General features: G+C 33.0%; 1 protein-coding gene across 3 annotated transcripts; it reads left to right on the forward strand.

The window, feature by feature from the left end:
- The first annotated feature begins 753 nt into the window (after positions 1-753).
- LOC137813505 (ubinuclein-1-like) lies at positions 754-18135 on the forward strand. 3 transcript variants are annotated; one of them, XM_068615794.1, is made up of 13 exons: positions 754-1285; positions 2536-2622; positions 2773-2862; positions 3011-3087; positions 7805-8390; positions 12621-12720; positions 12817-12926; positions 13141-13227; positions 14294-14419; positions 15393-15524; positions 15651-15698; positions 16696-16797; positions 17375-18135. In XM_068615794.1, the coding sequence occupies exons 1-13, from the start codon at positions 1043-1045 to the stop codon at positions 17819-17821; spliced, it is 2235 nt and encodes a 744-aa protein (XP_068471895.1). In that variant the 5' UTR covers positions 754-1042; the 3' UTR covers positions 17822-18135. The 3 variants fall into 3 exon arrangements, with proteins under 3 accessions (XP_068471895.1, XP_068471897.1, XP_068471898.1); XM_068615796.1 differs by having other exon boundaries at positions 13144-13227; XM_068615797.1 differs by lacking the exons at positions 754-1285; positions 2536-2622 and adding an exon at positions 2696-2701.
- The last annotated feature ends 1645 nt before the right edge of the window (positions 18136-19780 follow it).

Consider the following 19780-nt stretch of genomic DNA (forward strand, 5'->3'; position numbering starts at 1 on the left):
GTTGGTGTTTAGTTTTGGTGAGTTCTTGAATTTAGAACATTGATCCAATTCTAAAGTAAAGTGCCTTTCAAATCCAGCTCAAGTTGTTCCTAAGAATGTCAAGAATCATGTGTTCTTGTAGTTACATTCACATCAAACATCAACGACATAAATTAAAAAATAACTTTTTAAATTATGTAATCTAGAAGTTTAATTAATAAAATCATATTACATAATCTAAAATTCTTCTAATGAAGTGTTTATTAAAACTCAATTCATTATAACCATTTATTTATTGTATAATTTAGAATACTACCAGTGACATTTTAAATTGTGCAATTCTTAATTGTACTGAATATGAAGTTATTATTATGAATTGGTAAATCTAAAAGATTTTATAATTTTTCAATCTAAAAACTTTAGAATTGCATAATCTAAAAATAACTTGAAAGCTATTTTAGTGTTGCTTGAATCTTTAAAACAACAAAAAGCTTACCTAAAGAAGCTAGCTAACTTGAACCTTTATAAAACCTTCATCTTCAACAATTCTAAGTTATAACAGTAATATAGAGTATCAATAGAAGTTTTGGAGGTGGAATGAGTTATAAGACCAAAAATGTGAAAAATAAACATTTTTAAAAAGTAGGGAGTGCAGAAAGTAAAAGCACTACATTGAGCAAATAATGCGGCCCACATACACCATTCCCCGCCCCAAATCCCTTTTGCCTCCGTCGCTTTCCCGGAAAACAAAAGCACTGGAAAATTTTTACAACCGAGTCGAAATTGCAGTTAAACTTAAAACCCATCCACAATATCTTTTCTTTTATTTCTTTTTTCATACATTTTTTATTTATTTTTATCTTTCTTTTCTCCCTTTCTCTTTTTTTGAATCCCGCGCAATCCCAATTCGCTTCTTCAGTTCTTCCTCTTCTCGTTCTCTGTTTCTGTTCTTCTTTCCAGATTTTAGGGCTTATCGTTCCGTTTCCGCATGTTCCTCGCGCTCTAACAATTCTCCCCGAAAACACGCACCGACGCCCGAGAAATTCGCCGAGTAAACACTCCGATGGCGGAGGATACGGCTTCTCTTGGCGGCGGCGATTCGTTGTCGGCGGCGAGGGCTCCGTCGTCCTTTGTGAAGAAAGGCGACCGGCAAATGTTCACAGTGGAGCTTCGGCCGGGAGAGACCACCATAGTGTCGTGGAAGAAGCTGATGAAAGACGCCAATAAGGTTAATAATAAGGGACCCGTTTCAGCACCAGAGCACCTTCCCAATGCGCACCCTGCGCTCGAGTCCAGAATCGCTCCGGTGAGCTTCCTTTTCCAACTTACATTTAGGTTCCGAATTGTTCCGAGTATGTGTAGGTGTGTTTCTGAAATTTCAGTGTACGCACATTGTGATTCGTTGCGTAGATAGCAATGTGTGGGAGGGTTACTGTGGTTTATGGATGATATTTTTTAATTGTAATTTGTAAGAGTGGCTTTCTACTGAGACGTGATTGTTTGTTTCTTTGGCACTGAAATAAGGGTCTGGGTAATGCTAGGTTTTGGGAACATATTCTGCCAAACCGAACATGACTGACCTTACGTTGTTTTTGTCTAACAATTTAGGTTCCTCTTTTGAAAAATTAAATAATTGTCTATTAAATGGGAAGTGCACGTTTCTTCTCGGTTTTTGACAACAGTGTGCCGTGTGGCACTGCCCTTATGGAAAATTATTTAAAAGGGTTTTGTCATGGCAAAGTTGAATTGCTCCTGGAAGTGCTTGTATTAGATTTTATTATTTTGAATGCATGATGACAACAGTTTGTGCCGCATGGTGCTGCTCTTATGGAAATTTATTTAAAAGGGTTAGTCGTGGCAAAGTCAAATTTCTCCTGGAAGTACTTGTAATTTACTTTTACTAGTTTGAATGCATAACGGTTTGTGCCACTCGTTGCTGCTCTTTGTAAAACATTGTTTGAAAGGTTTTCGTTTTGGCAAAGTCGAATTGTGCTAGAAAGTACTTGCATTTGACTTCAAATTGATTAGTTTGAATGCATAATTGTTCTTATGGAAAACTATTTGAAAGGATTTTGTTGTGGTCGAATTGCACCTAGAAGTACTTGTATTTGAGTTCAAATTTATTAGTTTGAATATATAGCGAGAATGGTTTGTGCTCTGGTGCTTCTCTTATGGAAAATTATTTGAATGGAAGAGTCGAATAACTCCTGGAAGCATGTGTATTTGAATTATTTGACTGCATTATGCATATGAATTTAATGTCTGTTTGCCTTTTGGCATGGTATAATTGTGTCAAATGTTGCTTCTACACTGATTAGCTGACTTACCATGAAAATGTGTATCCTAGATGCAAATCCAAATACATATATCTATTTATTTGTAAGATGAAATTATTATAGACAAGGTGATAAAGCCTTTTTAATTGTCTCTACCTAGTTTTATGCCACATTATAATTATTTGAATTAATATACCAGCAGAAATTAGCATATTGTCTATTGGAGTGGTGTGTGGTTTTTTTTTTGTGCTTCGCTATTTAATAAACTTGTCACTTTTAGGGACAACCTAAGGAGACCGAAGAACAGGGTGCTCCTCAGCCAAACCGTTTCAGTGCTGTAATAGAAAAGATTGAACGCCTTTACATGGTATGGGTGTATGGCTTCTCGATAGTGTTACTGAATGCACTGTACAAAATGAATTGACTTCTACTGTAAATATGCGTATGTAAGTTTTTATTAATTTTTTTCAATCTGTTTTCCATGTTGGGAATAATGAGACCGAATCATTTTTTTTAGGGTAAGGATAGTAGTGATGAGGAGGATCTACTTGATGCTCCTGATGATCAGTATGATACAGAAGACTCTTTCATTGATGATGCTGAATTGGTTGGTATCTTTTATACCATTTTGATTGGTTATAACATTGTGACTATTTGACTTTGATTAATGATGAAACAGAAATTTTCATTCTCCTATATTGTGACCATTGCAGCTTGAATATTTTTTTTATTTAGTTCAACTGCTCTTTCTGCAGGATGAGTATTTTGAGGTTGATAACTCTGCAATCAAGCATGATGGATTCTTTGTAAATAGAGGGAAATTGGAACGCATGTAAGTGATTTTTGTTTGAATATTTTCTCAGAGTATGTCATTTCTTTTCTTTATGAGGGCTAGCCTTAGTACCAAACTAAGGTTGCTGCCTTGTGGCCTGGAATTCACTAGTTCAAATCTTAGAAAATAGCCTCTTTGCTTGTGGGGCCAAGTATGTGTACATCTTCCCTCCACAAATCTCTCTAGGTGGGAGTCTCATGGACTCTGGGTTGCCCTCTTTATGACTATCTCTTTACTATGTAAATTACTTTCACTCTTCTCTTGTTAAGGCAATGGGTACAATACTAAAGTTAGTGGAATAATGTTGCACCTTTAGTTATATTTATGCTTGTGGCGTTATCTTAACATGAAATGAGATATATCTGTTGAGTAGTGATCACAACTAATATATATCTGTTGAGTTGAGATATATTTTATGGTTGGAATGATGAGAATACATACATATATAGATATGTGTGTGTGTACATGTATATGTGTGTGCATTTTTGTTGAGTGCATATGCTAAGATTGAAGTGGCCAGGTAGAGTTCATGGATGTATAGATCCATGATTAGAATATGACCTTTAGGGCGTGTTTGGTAGAGGAAAGAAAGGGAAAATAAAGGAAGGGAACAAAAAATAAGAGAAATAGGTGAGAAATAGAGTGGAAATAAAGATTATTTGGTTAAAGTTGGGTTATCAATAACCGCCAGAGCAGTTGCTATCAGGGTAGAGCAGCAGTGAGGCACAACAGACTTTGTTGCATTGTGTTTTATAATTTTGGTTGGAGAAGCCGTGAGGGGGGTGGCTGTAGTTGTGCTTCTGGGGTGTTTTAGCACTGTGGCTATGAAGCCCAACTGAAAACTGCTGCTCCATGACCTCCATTATGCTGGCGTTGACCTTCCATTTTCGTTGTCACAAAACGATTGACTTTGAGGGTGCAATGCTAGCTATCAGAAACTGATCTGTGGTGGTCCCTTAGGGTTCTGGGTGTAAACTTGAGTCTAACATTTGCCATATTTTTTGAGTTGCTTTTTAACTTATTATGTGAACAATTATTAATTACAATATAGTATAATAAACTAAATAATGATAATAATAAATATAATATTATTAAAAATATATAAATATTTAAAAATTAATTAAATCATTAATAAACTAAATAAAGCATATTATATGATTTAATATGTTAAAAATAGTGATTAAAAATATAATAAGCTAAATATTTGTTGTATTTTAGGAATAAAAACTAAATGAAACATACTATATGATATAATAACCCAAATAATATCAAGATTATAAATACACATAATATAATGATAGGAAACACACAGATATATGATATAATAATATAAGAAATAATATAAATATATTAAAACAATATTTACATTGTCATATAATACAAACTATATACATGTAAAAGTCTAAAATTATCTATATGTATATATATTAAATAGAATAACGGTCATCCTGCAATTTTTTATCCCGATATCCCACTTTTGGAGTCAGCTGCTCCGCTCGACTATCTTGGATTAACTACTTAGTGTCCAAGAGAAAATAATAGAAATAGGGGAGACATAAAGTGAAAATAAGATTGTTTGGTTGAAGAGAAATAGAGAAAAAGTAAAGTGGAAATTAAATTTAAGAATATTTATTTTTAAAAAATATTATTACTATTATTATTTATTATTTATAGTATTAATACATCTGTTATTAACTCTTATTATTTTTTGTTTTATTATTAATATTAATATTTTATTGTTTTTATTATTATTTATTGTTACTAATAATATAATCTATAACAATATGTAGAATGGGATTTTCCCGTTTAGTTTACGCAAATCAATTTTATATTTTACCCTTACTAATGTTTTAAAATAACAATACAAAACTCATGGTGAATGGTAGTGATAAGAGGTCACAATACATAACTCATGGTGAAGAACTTCTCTGCTTGATGTACACTAATCATTTTCTTATTTTACCCTTAAATAATGTTTTAAAACCACAATACAAAACAAATTGGGAAGGGTAGTGATGAGAGAAAGTAGTGGAGAGAAACTGCCACCTCTACACAAAAAAAGGTAAATGCATACACGTACTTTATTTGTCTTCCGCTGTTACAATTAACACCAAATAGGGATATCCCACTATATATAGTTATAAATTAAAAAATATACCAAACGGGGCATCTACATGATGTATTGGTTATATATTGATATAGATTATAATAAACAAAGTCACATAAAACAAAAAATATAATAATACATATATTTTATTTAATATATCTAAAATTAAAATTAAAATTAATATAAATATTAAATTTTAACTTGTTAAAATAAAATAGCGTGATAAAAAATGCAAAGCACTATAGAGTCTACGTTTTTGCTAGTAATATATATGTGTGTGTATTATATAAAATGTAAAGATTATTCTATGTTTTATTATTGTTTTCGTGCATACATCTTCCTTACAACTATTATTGTGATTGTTGTCATAACTTTATTTTAAAAAAAAATTGTAACTGTTTGTTTTTTTATTATGATATTGTTGTTTTCAATTTCCTAATAAGAATGACGACACATGACGCCGCTGCGCTTGTGTTTCCACTAGTTAATATAATTTTATTAGTATTATGCAGTGTTATCGAAAAATGGCCATGGCGGTGCCATGGCGGATTTCGATGGTGGACTTTTTGGTGGTTGCCACAACATGGTGGTGGCGAATCGGGTTTTGCATGGTGGCTTGTAGTGATTGCTTTGAGAGCGGCCATGGAGGAAATCATAAACTGCGCAGTGCTGGTTTGAGTAAGGAAGAAGAAGCCTTGGGTTAGCATGAACCGTGTGAATTAGGAAATATTTTATTTCCTTAAATTAAGAATAAGCCTGACAAATCATGAATTGATTTGTCCTCTTCAATTATATATATGATAATATTCCTAAGCTAGACACACCAATCACGCAGGATATTTGTAATTATAATAATTATATGTAAATGCTCCTATCATTATTTATAGAATGCATAACAATGAACAAAAGTATCAAACCTTTTACCTGACAACCTAACCCGACCCAACCCTAGGCATTTAAAACCTTAACTTTATTTTTCTTCCATTTCTATTTTCGGGCTAATGCATATTGGGTCAGTCCAATAGGTGTTTCTTTTTAAATCAAAGGGTTGGGCCATACAACCTGACCCAAATCAAAACATCATCAGAAAATAAACTTAACACGCCCCATATCTCAGCCTCAAGCTCCCCACCCATAGCCTCCTCTGATTCCAGTACGAGCACTGTCGCTGTCCCACCGTCGGCATCCTGCTGTTGTGCCATCATAGTCTTGCTGCTGCAGTCACCTCTAGTTCCACTGCAAGTCCTCTTATTATTATTTTCTTTCTACTTCCTCTTTGTTCAATGACACCTGCCCTCCCTGAATTCTTCTTTTCTTCATTTCCACTCTAATTACTCTCTGAATCTCTGAAACATTTGATCACCTATTTTCGAGCATCCCCAATGGCAACTGAACAAGGCAGTGCAAGAACATCCAAGATATAAATAGAAATTTAGGACATTTATCTTATATTTTTTTGTTATTTTAAGTCTAAAACTTGAATATGGTGGTGTTTTGATTTGATTTTATTGTTATTTGAATTTCTAGACATAATATTATTATTCATTATATGGTTCTTTCATTGATTTTAGCATTACAGTTATATTTTTGCATTTTGTCTGTGATGCTTCCGCCTTAATGTGTTATGACTTCTGATATTTTTTTCATAAAACATTTTTGGGGTTTCTTACATTTTTCATGATCCAATTTTGATTGCACTGTTAGTATGTATTATTGTTATCATTGTTCTTAAATAATAGAAAAAGGAGAGGGAGTTTGGTGCAAGCTGGGAGTGCAGTTTGATGTTAACATAAAGGAAGAAAGACAGACTGCCTTAATCGATTATACAAGTTGTATGATCGATGAAGGTGGCAACATGGTCTATTTCTGTGCAATTGAGTGTTGAAATTTGTATGTTGTAGCTGACTGTTTTTTTACATGTTTCCCCAGTTATTCCACTCTTTGTAAACAACCTACATTCCCTCATTTCCATTCCATTCTTTTATTTTCTTTTCCTCTTTAGATTTACACTATATGAAACTTATGCAAGCTGAATGAACCTTAAATTTAGAGTATTGCTTCTTTACACTGTTTAACTATTTCCATAAAATGTTTGTTGCAATTTCAACCTTTGAAAACAATGTTTATGAAACTGGATCATTAATTGAATCAATGAAAGTACTAGATTGTTTGTTGCCCAAATATTGCCTGTTTTTACCTGTTCTGTTCTTCCGTTTTAGTTTTTTTGTTCACTTTGACTTTTGATTATTGATTATAAATATATATTTTATTTTGCCTAATTATTTCCTTTGAGTATTTATATATGGGCTGTATAAATGATTTAATTTGTATCTCAGAATTTCAGCAAGTGTCTATCTCACCATAGCAGTTTTGGGGTTGATTGCTACATACTTCCATTTATGATTGATAACTACGAAATGAAGTTTGTATGTCATTGTTGAATATTCATAGCATTATTTTTCTGGCTTGTGGTTGGATATTTATTCCTGTGACACTTTTCTACATATGTGTGTCAACATTTTGAATCTATTAAATTGTACACTTTAGTATTTAAGGTATTCTATCAAATTACTGATTTTATTCATTTTCTGGTTCTTTCTATATCACAAGAAATGAACCTCCAGTATTACCTATCCAGCAAGCAAAGAAAAGGCGACGAAAAGATATATCAAAGAATCCTGAAGAAAATATTGATGGTCATCTATCAAATAAACATGTGAAAGTGGGCAAGACTGCTGCTGGGAAAACTGTGTCATTACCTGCGAAAAATATGCTCAGTTCCTCACATAATTTTGTCGTTGAACATTATGAAGACAAGAAACTTCAGAAGCAATTGGATGTCTCTGGAATTAATTTGAAAAAGAAAACTGCTGACACTAGACCAATGTCGGATCCCCCTGTGTGTTTAAAAGTATCAAATAATGATCCGACTGCTGCAGAAGGTGCTGATAAACAGAAGACTGGAGTGCTTCAATCTAAGAACACGAGTGATAAATTTAAAGATGCAAGTGGATTGCTAGATACTTCTCATCACAAGTACTATGAAAAAAATCAATCTGCACATTCAAAATCCCAACCTGGAAAATCTTCTAGTCTTGACAATTTAGAAAACACTGGTCGGTCAAAAGATAAAAATGGCATCCATGAACTGCCAGATCTAAACTTGTCTGTGGGAAAAATTGCTATACGTGCACCAGTAAGTTTACCAAACTTCTTTTCTGTGGTCTTTATTTTATTTGCAGTATGATTAATATAATTTTATGAAACATTTAATACCGATAAAAAGGTCCTCTGCTGCATTTATAGGCTATAGAAATTCAACTTTTCTATTCAGCTTTAAATTAAAGGCTTCTCCATTCTAAGCAATATATACAGTAAGAAGCACGAAACTACTCCACCAAATAAGCACTTGTATGTACTTGAGAAAAATAAAAAGAGAAAACATATTTTAGAGAGCTTGTTCAAGTCTCTCATAGGTTCTCAATATTTATATGGAAACTGTAGATTAATCTTGAGATACAATGAAAGAGAAGACTAGAAAACAAGTAAAGACACCTCTAGGGTTCTAGGTACAACTCAAAACAACTTTTTAAGAAACCTATTCTAACACTCCCTCTCAAGTTGGAGCATACGTATTATATGTACTTAGCTTGGAACAATTAAATTCATTATGAGGTCCCTTAAGGATTTGTTAACACATTTGCAAGCTAATCATTCGAATTGTTAAATTTAGTTGAATTCTCTAAAATGATAGTTGAATTCTCTATGTTTGGTCCTCATTGAATACATGATTGAAAGTAATGCGGAGAGCTAATTGATTATCACAATACATCTTCATTTGTTGATACTTACAAAAGTTTAGTTTTTGGAGGAACTGTGTTACCCAGACAAGTTCACAAGTGAGAGATGTCATTGCCCTACATCAGTTTCAGCAGTTGATTAGGCAACTACACTTAGTTTTGTTGTTTTCTAGGAAATAACATTTCCTTAAATGAGAATACAATATTTTGTAGTGGAACTTCTATTCGTAGGAGATCCCACTCAATCAACATCACAATACCCAAAGATTTGGCTATTCCCTTTATCTTCATATAATAGACCTTATCTTGGAGCCTTTTTGAGGTATTTTAGAATATGAATGACAACATTCTAATGATGAATACAAGGAGTTTGCATGAACTAACTAATAACACCAACTGCAAAGGATAGATTAGGTCTAGTTATAGTAGGATAAGTAATTTTCCTAAGAAGTCTTCTATATCTTTCTAGGTCAGAAAGATTCACCTTGTTTTGCCATTAATTTCTGATTTGGGTTTTGGTTTTATAGGACTATTTACTACGCTACAATCAATCATGTTTGTCTCTTTTAGCATCTAGAGTATATTTCCTTTGAGAAATTACAATACCTTCCTTTGATTGGGCTACTTCAATGCCCAAAAATTGAGACATTTTAGATCCTTGGTTTTAAAATGATTGTATAAGTGTTCTTTTAACTGAGAGCTTCTAGCAACATCATTCACTATAATGACTATATCATCATATACTATTAAGTAAGGACATTTTCTAGAGGAGGTATGATAGTAAAAAGCCAAATAATGTGCCTCACTACATTTAAGCTTAAAGGTATGAACAACGTGGCTAGATTTTCCAAACAAAGCATGTGGTGGAGATTGCTTGAGACTATATAGAATGATGTAATTTACAAACAAAACCAAACTCTCTTTGGATAACAAACCTAAGAGGTTGTTCCATGTAGACTTCCTCCTATAGATGACTAAGAAGAAAAACATTTTTAATATCCAATTGATGAAGAGGTCAATGATGAGTAGCTATCATGGCAGAGAAAAGGTGGACAATAGTCATTTTTTCCACAAGAAAGAAAGTATCATTATAATCAATTATTCTTTAGCCACTAATCTAGCTATGCCATCAACTTCACCTTTGGGTTCAACTTCAATGGCATAAACCCAATGACATCCGTGTGTTATCATGTTCAAGAGCTTGAATTTCAACAATCATGTTCTTGCCATCCAAGATGATCAAGTGTTTTGTTCACATTTTTAAGAATTATAATAGAAGACATAGAGTACATAGAAGAAAAATAGGAAGAAGAGGACCTAATGTATGTGAGAAAATTGTAAATACAATAGGCCAACTTGAATCGTCATTACTTGGAGTTGGGGTATCCAATGATGAATGAGAAGAAAATGATGAAGAGAACTCCCTTAAAGCATTGGACTTGTCATATGGACCCTGCATTGGTGGGTATAAGAGGTGGTGATGATGGTTTGGGTGGATTTTGGATGGGAGTTAGGTGGTAAAGAGCAGGAGGAACAAAGGACTCAATTAATGGCATATGTGGTGCTTGTTAATGAACATCATGTACAAAAGGAGGAAAGAAAGGAGTTTGTTAAAAAAAGTGACATTGATGTACTATGTGTTTCTAAGATAACATGGAATCAATGCAATTAATAAAGGAAATTTGATATCCTTTAATAATAAAGATATGATATGAGAATAACAAAATTGTTCTTAATAATACATAATATATAATTCAAATATTCCTGACTATAAGAGGATTTGTGTTATTTCTATAATTATAACAACCCTCAAGTTGGAGCATACAAGTTGTATGTGCTAAACTTTATGCAAATATAATTGATGCTTAATCTTCTTAGTGACTTGGTGAATATATTGGCCAACTTTTTGCTAGAGTTGACAAATCTAATGGTGTTGTCTCTAGACTCCAACTTTTCTCTTAAATGACAATCTACCTTGATATGTTTGGTCTTTTCACGAAATAAGGATTAGAGGCAATGTGTAATGATGCCTGGTTGTTACATATTTTGGAAAATTTCTTCCAATTTAAGTTTTTTTAGGAATTGATTTGGCCATATGAGCTTACAAGTAACTAGTGTCACCTTGTATTTTGAGTTTACCCTTGATCTTGCCACAACATTTTATTTCTTAATTTTCCATGACATTAATTTTCTTCCAACAAGAACGCAACATGACTGCATCCTTAATATTAAAGATCTTGACAAGAAGGTTTTAAAATTTGACTTGCTACGCTCATAAATGAGGCATTTGCCCGAAGCATTCTTAATATAATTTAGAATTCATACGACTACATCGCAATGATCTTGACAAGGAAAGTTTAAAAATTGACCTGCTACGCTCACTGCAATTGCTATGTTAGGGTAATTTAGCTTACTAAGTGTTTCTATCTCCCATGGTTAGAATATGATTCTCTTTGGTCAGGTTCAAGTTTGAGAAATGGATCCATTGGTGTGTCCATAAGCATAAATTTATCATCCCTTTTTTCTTTTAGAATCTCCAAAGCATATTTTCTCTTACATGTGACTATTGGTGGTGAAAGTGAATGCATGTCTCATTAGAAGGAAAATTTGTATAGTATATGACACTCAAAGAAAGGGACTTTAGCAGATTGAAAATAATTATTAAGATCAGGAGAAAAACATCAATACTCTTTTTGAGAATGATGATATATCAGGATGGCACGTTGGAATGACTAAGGAGAAGTTTATCTCGATCTGGTGTGAGGTTATATACAAATTATGTGATACCAAAACTATTTGTAGGAAGATTATATAAATGGGAATGAGGAACATGGACAAAGTGAGGTACTTGATAATAAAGGATAGATGAGGGCATCTGGTTAATGAGATAACATGCTATTAGGATAACATCCCCCTAGAATGATGGGATGGAAGATGATTGTGAAGAAGTGCCCAAGTAGTTTCAAGAAGATATTTGTTTTTGTGCTCAACTACTTAATTTTGTAGAAGAGTATGTGGACACGAAATTTGATGCAAAATATCATTAAAGGCCATGAGTTACTGGAATTGGTGAGACAAATATTCGTGGTCATTGTTGTAGTGAAAGCACATGGATAAGCAAAATTGTGTTTTGATTTCATTAGAAAAAGCTTTAAATATAGAAAAATCCTAGTACATATACATTAATTATCAATAAAGATAAGAAAAATTTTAAAACCACAAGGAGTAATAATACAAGAATGACCCCAACTATCAGAGTGAACTAATGAAAAAGATACGAAACTTGTTTATTAAGAATATAAGGACAAGATTGTTGAATATATTTTCCTAATTGACACGACTTACACTTCAAACTAGACAAATGTTTTAAACTTGACACCATCTTCTACAATTTTGTCAACCCAAGATGTCCTAATTGTTTACAATATTGGTATACAAGGTTGGTGTATCTTTAAGATAGATTTAAATTGAAGCTTTGGCAAACTATACTATACTTGCAACATGCACTCGGTGAAATAAAATGTTCCTATTGCTATTACTTCTGAATACAAAATTTGTGAAAGTGGACTTTTTTATGTGTAACATATACTGTTTTAGTTGTGAACTTGATTGAAGCTTTTACTCAGAAATCTGAACATGTGCTCAAGAAAGATGGTTCTAGTGCTAGGCCAAAAATTACCGCACTTGAGAAAGCTATTCGAGATTTGGAGAAGATAGTCACAGAATGTAAGTTCAGAAAATTTGTGAAGCTTACTTTTCTCATATTGGCAGTGTAGGGAGTTTGTTGCTAATGTGAAGTTTTTCTCTTAAATAATGTTACAGCAAGGCCACCTACTATGGAAAACCAGGAGGGTGATAACACACCTCAGGCTGTCAAACGGAGATTGCCTAGAGATATAAAGCTGAAACTCGCTAAAGTGGCTAGATTAGCGGTATTGGCAAATTTATTTGTGATATCATGCTTAGTGCTTCTAGATATGAACAATTCATTACTTTTTTTTCCAGTCTTCTCAGTTTGAACTTTCTATTAGAATAGACAGAGGAGGGAGGGAAAGCACTAAGAAAAAATTATTTCAACTTCACTAAATCTAAAACAGTAGAGCATATTTATCATTTTGTAATATTGACTATATACTTTTGATGCAGCAGGCAAGCCAAGGGAAAGTATCAAAGGATTTAATTAACCGTCTTATGAGTATTCTTGGACATCTGATTCAGCTTAGAACATTAAAGGTATTTCAGCTTGATAAACATGAACGATAATCCTTTAGTGTGTATTGTCTCAGTTTCTGGTTATAGTACCTCCAATGCGTACTGGGAGCTTTATAGATGACCGGCTTCTTTTTTCATTATTGGTTGTTGAACCCCAACGTTATATTAAATATGACAATTGAAACTAAAGATTGTATCTCTCAAACCACTTATCTTGCTGTTGAGTCCATTATACTGAACTTCTATACAATTGTAGTTCATTTATTTATTGAGATGTGATTATGCATTACCATATTTAGGCTTTGAATACATTCGTGACCTATCCCATTGTGACCATCTGAAAGATTGGATTTTTTCTTGCTTGATATGGTGTACTTCCGTGTCATATGTCTGTCTATGAAATTCTTATTTGCTTACTCCAGAGTGACAGAAGGTCTTCCTGAAGGGATTTTAAGTTCAATATTGATATAGATTGTTTTTGGAGAACTACTAACTTATTTCTTGAAATTTATCATGAATTGGGCAAAAATATGTAATTATCCCTTCAAAATAAATTGAACTAAGCACACACTCATTGTAGTTGATCATGTTTGTGAAATTTTTCAAGCTCACATTTTTTATCCATAGAAACAAGTTTAGGAAGAGTAAAGTTGCATTGTCTCTGCGAGAAAGAACTTATTGGAGCTTTAGAAAAAATTTGTAGAATGTTCCTTACCTGCACATGCTCTTTATTTATAATCACATAAATGTTCCTTTTAAACACTAACAGTAGAAACCGAGCAGGTGATTTTTCACAAAGAAAAATATATATTTCCATCTCTACAACATTATGTGGACTCTAATTTTCAAGTGGTTTCTATAACTACTGCATTACTAGTTATCCTTCAGTATTAAAACTCCATTGTTTTACAATCCAATCCAAATAATAGGAATTTGCCACCTATTTTTATTGCATGTCATTGTGGTCATCATATTGCAACTATTCTTCTCTTTGTTTATATTTTATATCTATAAGAATCATTATATAGGTATTTTAGTTTCCGATATTGCTCAAATTGAAATTTATCTTCTCATGCAATGTCTACAGAGAAACTTAAAAATTATGATCAGTATGGGTTTGTCTGCGAAGAAGGAGAAAGATGATAGGTTTCAACAGATAAAGAAGGAAGTTGTTGAGATGATTAAGATGCAGGCCCCATCCATGGAATCCAAGGTTTATCATAGTTACCATTGCTATTTACTCGGTATCAAAATCAAATATTTGTAAACTGGCTTTAACGTGTCATATTTTCAGTTTTCCACTCATTCAATAGTTACTTGTTTAGCTGGTTCATATGGCTCCTTTTTGGTTCCCCTGTATTACAGTAATAATTACACTTTTGTGGATGCTTCTCTATATGAGTTTAATTCAGTTGAGTTTTATATGCAAATCTTTAGTTTGGCATGGTTACTTGCAGATGAATAATTTTTACACAGAAAGGGATTTCATTAATTGTAATTTGTATTTCTGACACTCAATGTAGTATTTTTGATAAATTTCTTGATTCTTGCATTCTAACCTGATTGCAATTTTTCAGGAAATAATGGTACTCTTGATTGATTAACAAATATTTGGCTATTTAATACAACACTCGATCTATGTTTCTTGCAATATTTCTTGATGTTCTGATAGGACCCCGAATTGAATTAAGAACTGGAAAGGAACTGATATAATTTTGATGGTAGAATTAATCACTGGGCTGAAAAATAAACAGCATCCCAGATATATTGAACATGAGTGCAGGGTGGAATGGAACACTGCTCCTTACAATATGGAGTAGTCAACTAAAATTAATCACTGGGCTGAAAAATAAACAGCATTCCAGAGATATTGAACATGAGTGCAGGGTGAATGGAGCACTACTCCTTACAATATGTAGTCTACTAAAATTAAAGAAAACCTTTCCTGAAGGACCAACTCCTTCACTCGGTCAGGCCACAATAATGTCCAATAGAAAATTTCCCCCTCCTCCAAATACCTCATCACTTTCCACACCCTTTTTTTTTTCCTTTATACACTTGTCTTAATGGCCTATCATGTTTGCATTGTATCTTGATTGCAATTTTTCATTAAAGTGTACTTTTGATAAATAAATATTTTGGTTATTTTTTATGGGATGCTTATTCATGTTTTCCCTGCATTTCAGCTACAGCAGCAAGCTGGTGCATCTGGGGAAGAAGAATTAGGTCCTGATGGAAAAGCAATAACTAAAAGGATTTTTAGTATGGACACTGCATTGGAAGACAGGATTTGTGATCTCTATGACATTTTCGTTGATGTACAGAAGTTTGAGCTTTAAAGATTTATTTTGTTGACCAAGGTTTTTTTATGGTTACAGGAGGGAAAGATCCTGTTTGGTTTGTTGATGTTTGCTCTTAATGAATCTTATTTGTAATTGTTCCAGGGTTTAGATGAAAATGCTGGTCCGCAAATCAGAAAGTTGTATTATGAGGTGGTTCAAATTTTCTGTCTTCCTCTCAATATTGATCTAGCAGAGTTAATGGATTACTAGTGCTATCCCTATGTTTATCGATAGTTGAGTTATGGATTTATGCAGCAGAGGAACACAAACTCATTTTTGTTTTCTTTAATTTCAGTACCTACTTTCTGTAGGTTTGATTTGGTTGATTCTATTTTCAATATATCCTTGTTTTTGTTAAATTACTAAATTAGGACTATTTACAATATCTTTTATCCCTTCTTTTCAAGTTTTATAGACCATGGTTATCAATAGTGCACAATCGCAGTACAATTGTGGAAATGCAGGTTTTCACTGAACTATGGCACCACTGCAGTCAGCCGTGAAACCTTGAATTCCCTTTTTGCCCAAAAGCTACACATTCTTTAGAGTTTTTTAACCATTTTCGGACAACATGTATAACCATAACCCGTATTTTTCCTACGTTTCCACTTCTCAGTGAACAACCCCTTTCTTCTTTTGGTCTTTGTTCTGCTGTACTACCAAACCTGTGAAACATTCTAATGCACTTTTTTCTGCAACACCCATCTCTATTCTTGTCTCTATTCTCCAACAAAAGAAATTTTACTCCCCTTCATATTTTTATTTACTTTGTGATTGATTGTTTATTAATAGTGTTGAATATTCCAAGAAATATCAATTACAAGTATTTGTTATATATGTAATTATGTACATAATGATCAATAATAATATATTTGTATGATAAATTTCAAATAGCAAGTATCACTATCTAGATTGATAACTATGTTTAAGACATTGAAAAGAAAAGGTTCTCAATTGTATTTTCATGCTTGGAAATATTTGCCATTTTTTCCCATTATTCCGTGCAATAAATGGTTCTCTTATTTCTGAAGCTTGTGTTACTTTATGTGTGATCGTGTATTATATAGCATTGCAGTTTCTTGTGTCCAAGTTAATATCTTTATTTTTTATAAAAAGGATTTCTCACTTTCAAGTGCATTCTCTTCAGCTTGCAGAATTATGGCCAACTGGTTACATGGACAACCATGGGATCAAGCGAGCAATTTGCAGGTCAAAAGAGAGGCGCCGAGCACTGCATATCAAACATAAGGTATGCCTATGCAATGAAATAACTTTTAATAGTGTAGTATTATTCTAAAATCTCTTTAAAAGGATCCTTTTCCTTGTTGTCAGTTTTGGAAATTTGAGAGGAATTTGTCATGACCATAGTTTACTGTTTAGTCTGCAAATGCCTATGTAGCATAACTATATTGGAACAGTAGTCTTTTAATTTTTCGTCTTGTCCTTACTATAATTATGGTTGTAAATAGATAACTATGAATTATGAACCGCTGAAAATATTGTTAAAATATTAAGTTATTGAACTATTATATCCTGGATTGCGTCACATTTTTTACCATGGCCAAAAATGGAAATTCTGATTTCTCAATTTCTGGATTCTTAGTCAGAAATGGTTGTGTTTCCATCGAGAAAAAGAATAAGGAATCTGACACGGGATTTAATTTTTCATGATTTAAAATGCTATGAATAAATTGGGCCATTGCCATCTGAAGAATTGGGGAACTTGCTTTCTGTTATTTGTATGTACTGATGACAATCAGGATTTGATATTCGTGGCGATGATGGTTTTACTCTACTTTTATCTCACTGGTTTCTCATATTGTTAGGATCGGGAGGAAATTAAGAAAAAGTTATTTGCAGTTCGACAAGATGAGAATGCTCAATTCGATGCTAATCCAATTACTTGGCAACAGCCCATGCGAGAGAGATTAGCTACAGACTCTAGCAGTCTTAATCATGATTCAGTAAACAAGGCACTTTCTAATACAGCCGCTCCACGGGTTTACAATCCTTCTTTGAATGGTTCAAAACAAGGAAAAGCAAAGGGAAGTTCTAGTGGTTCTCTGAATGATGTCAGGGGTACAGATCGTATTGTAGTAAGGAAGAGAGTAAAGAGAATGCCTGAACAGGGTTTAGAAGGAACTCATTTTCGCCCCGAGAAGACGGCTTTTTCGCGAGGTGAAAAACCTATGTCCCTAAAACAGTCTGCAGGTGTTCTCCCCAAATCAAACCTTCAGCCAAGTTCTCTCCATGGTCTTGAGCAGTCAAGCTAACATGATATCAACTAGGATGTTTACTTAGCAGATTCACCGATTCACAGTTTTTTTACCATTATATTTTTTTGGTACAATCCTCCTCCCAAGATCAGTTAATATCCTATTTACTGTTACCATTTTTGTAATTAATTTCCTCGTAAGGTTCCCTTAAATATAGGTAGATTTGGTGGTGGTTGGGCCATATTGGCAACTCAAGTCTGTCTCAGTATTCTTCTCGCAGGAAGTGTTGCATCTGCAGTGAGCGTGCAATGAATTGATCCGTGTTGAACAAACGTGATAGAAGTCATAATTTGGTCTTCCAAAGTTCTAAATGCATTTTCATTGCTGGGTAATAATGTACAGGGTTATAAGCTTAAATCTGAGTTTTATAAGAACTCATCATTAGATTGAATCATAAGAAAAATAAATGTCTTAAAAATATATTTTTCTACTAATTAAATAAAACAATTTAAATTTAGGCTTTATAAGATCTTTGCTTTGAAGTAAAAGTTGCAAAAAAACTTAAAAGTAATGTGTTACAATGAAATTTAGAAGTAAACTTCTTCATAGGATGACTCTTACAATGGAGATGGTTTAAGGATGGGAAGTCCTTTAAAATCCTTTGCCAAAAGTTTAAAAGGGTCATTTTCTTTGAGCATCATAAGATTCTTAACACATTAATTCTTAAAAAGAAAGTTTTAAAATGTGAACATATTTTATTCTATGGAAGTAATAAATAAATTTAAAATGGGCTAATTAAATATTTATAAATGAATTTAATAGCAATTTTTGGTGCAAGTGGTTTCACTGTTACAGAACTTGTATATACACTAACTTTTATTAAAAATTTCTGATAAATACTTCGGGTCTACTTTTAATTGATTGAGTGTTTATTTTACTTATTTGTGGATATTTTTAGTACTTGTAGGATTTACGTACATCCTATTGTTTCTATTTCGAGTTTAACCATATAACGCATTTTCATTAAAAACCATGTGTTAAAACAACACGAGAAAATAACGAACGGGTATGAACTAAATGAAGAAAAGAGCGAAGCTTTCGGCACATACCTAGTAAACATTTTCTTGAATGCTATTAGCTTGATGGATGAGATGACCCTTTAAAAGTTGTTTAGATTAATTATTTTTTTTAGTTTTTCAACATCACTTTGTAAGGCTTTAAGCTTTGGTCATTAATATTTTAAGTTAAAATTTTGCCACATGGATTGAAATCATTGATGATGAATGGACTGACCGTCTAAATTTCAACTTTCTAGAGAAAAATCTCAATTTGGAATTGAAAATTACAATGAGTTACCTTTTCAAAATATTTTTCTCATGGTATGATTCAACATACTTATACTAAGAATATCATAAGCATCGATCCCCATTAATTCCAGTTCAATAGTTGCATATTTCCTCCTTCTCCATATGTTTTGTGATTAAAATTTAACTTTAATGCATGCTCATAATGATGTGTTCCAATTCAATAGGGACATAAGCCATTTGGAAAGAAATAAGACTTTCTCAGAGCTATTGCTTTTCCCGAGATCCCTTTGATTTTTTTTCTAGATACCTTAGCCTATTGTTCCCAAGGACCAGCTTGATCCTCTTCCCCATGATGATTCCAAATGAGGAAATCCAAGGAGAGCCATTGACTCCAACTACCGTCCATGTACGATACATACTAGATCTAACCAACTGTCCATCCTACCTCCTCTACATTCTTGGCAGTCTGTCGTCTCAGTAGAGTTTTTCAATGGCATGTTTTGATCCTCTATCCCATTAATTAGAAAAAGTGATAGCCATTTATGGTAAGAAAGAAACAACTTTTTGTTTAGTATTGTAGTGTTCCAAGACCTTCTTCGATTATACATTGCAGAAATGAGAACATTTATCACCTTAACACTATGTTTGGATTGGGGGATGACATTGTAGTTGAGAACGAATGATATGGTGTCACTCCCGTTTGGATTAG

This window comes from Phaseolus vulgaris, chromosome 1, assembly GCF_000499845.2.
Source record: "Phaseolus vulgaris cultivar G19833 chromosome 1, P. vulgaris v2.0, whole genome shotgun sequence".
NCBI lineage: Eukaryota > Viridiplantae > Streptophyta > Magnoliopsida > Fabales > Fabaceae > Phaseolus > Phaseolus vulgaris.

What these genes read in the sequence shown, in the direction of transcription:
- LOC137813505 (XM_068615794.1), top strand. Translation starts at nt 1,043, where the DNA reads ATGGCGGAGGATACGGCTTCTCTTGGCGGCGGCGATTCGTTGTCGGCG. An exon ending in AGATTGAACGCCTTTACATG is followed by an intron (nt 2,623 to 2,772) that starts GTATGGGTGTAT and finishes CATTTTTTTTAG; the next exon opens with GGTAAGGATAGTAGTGATGA. An exon ending in TCATTGATGATGCTGAATTG is followed by an intron (nt 2,863 to 3,010) that starts GTTGGTATCTTT and finishes CTCTTTCTGCAG; the next exon opens with GATGAGTATTTTGAGGTTGA.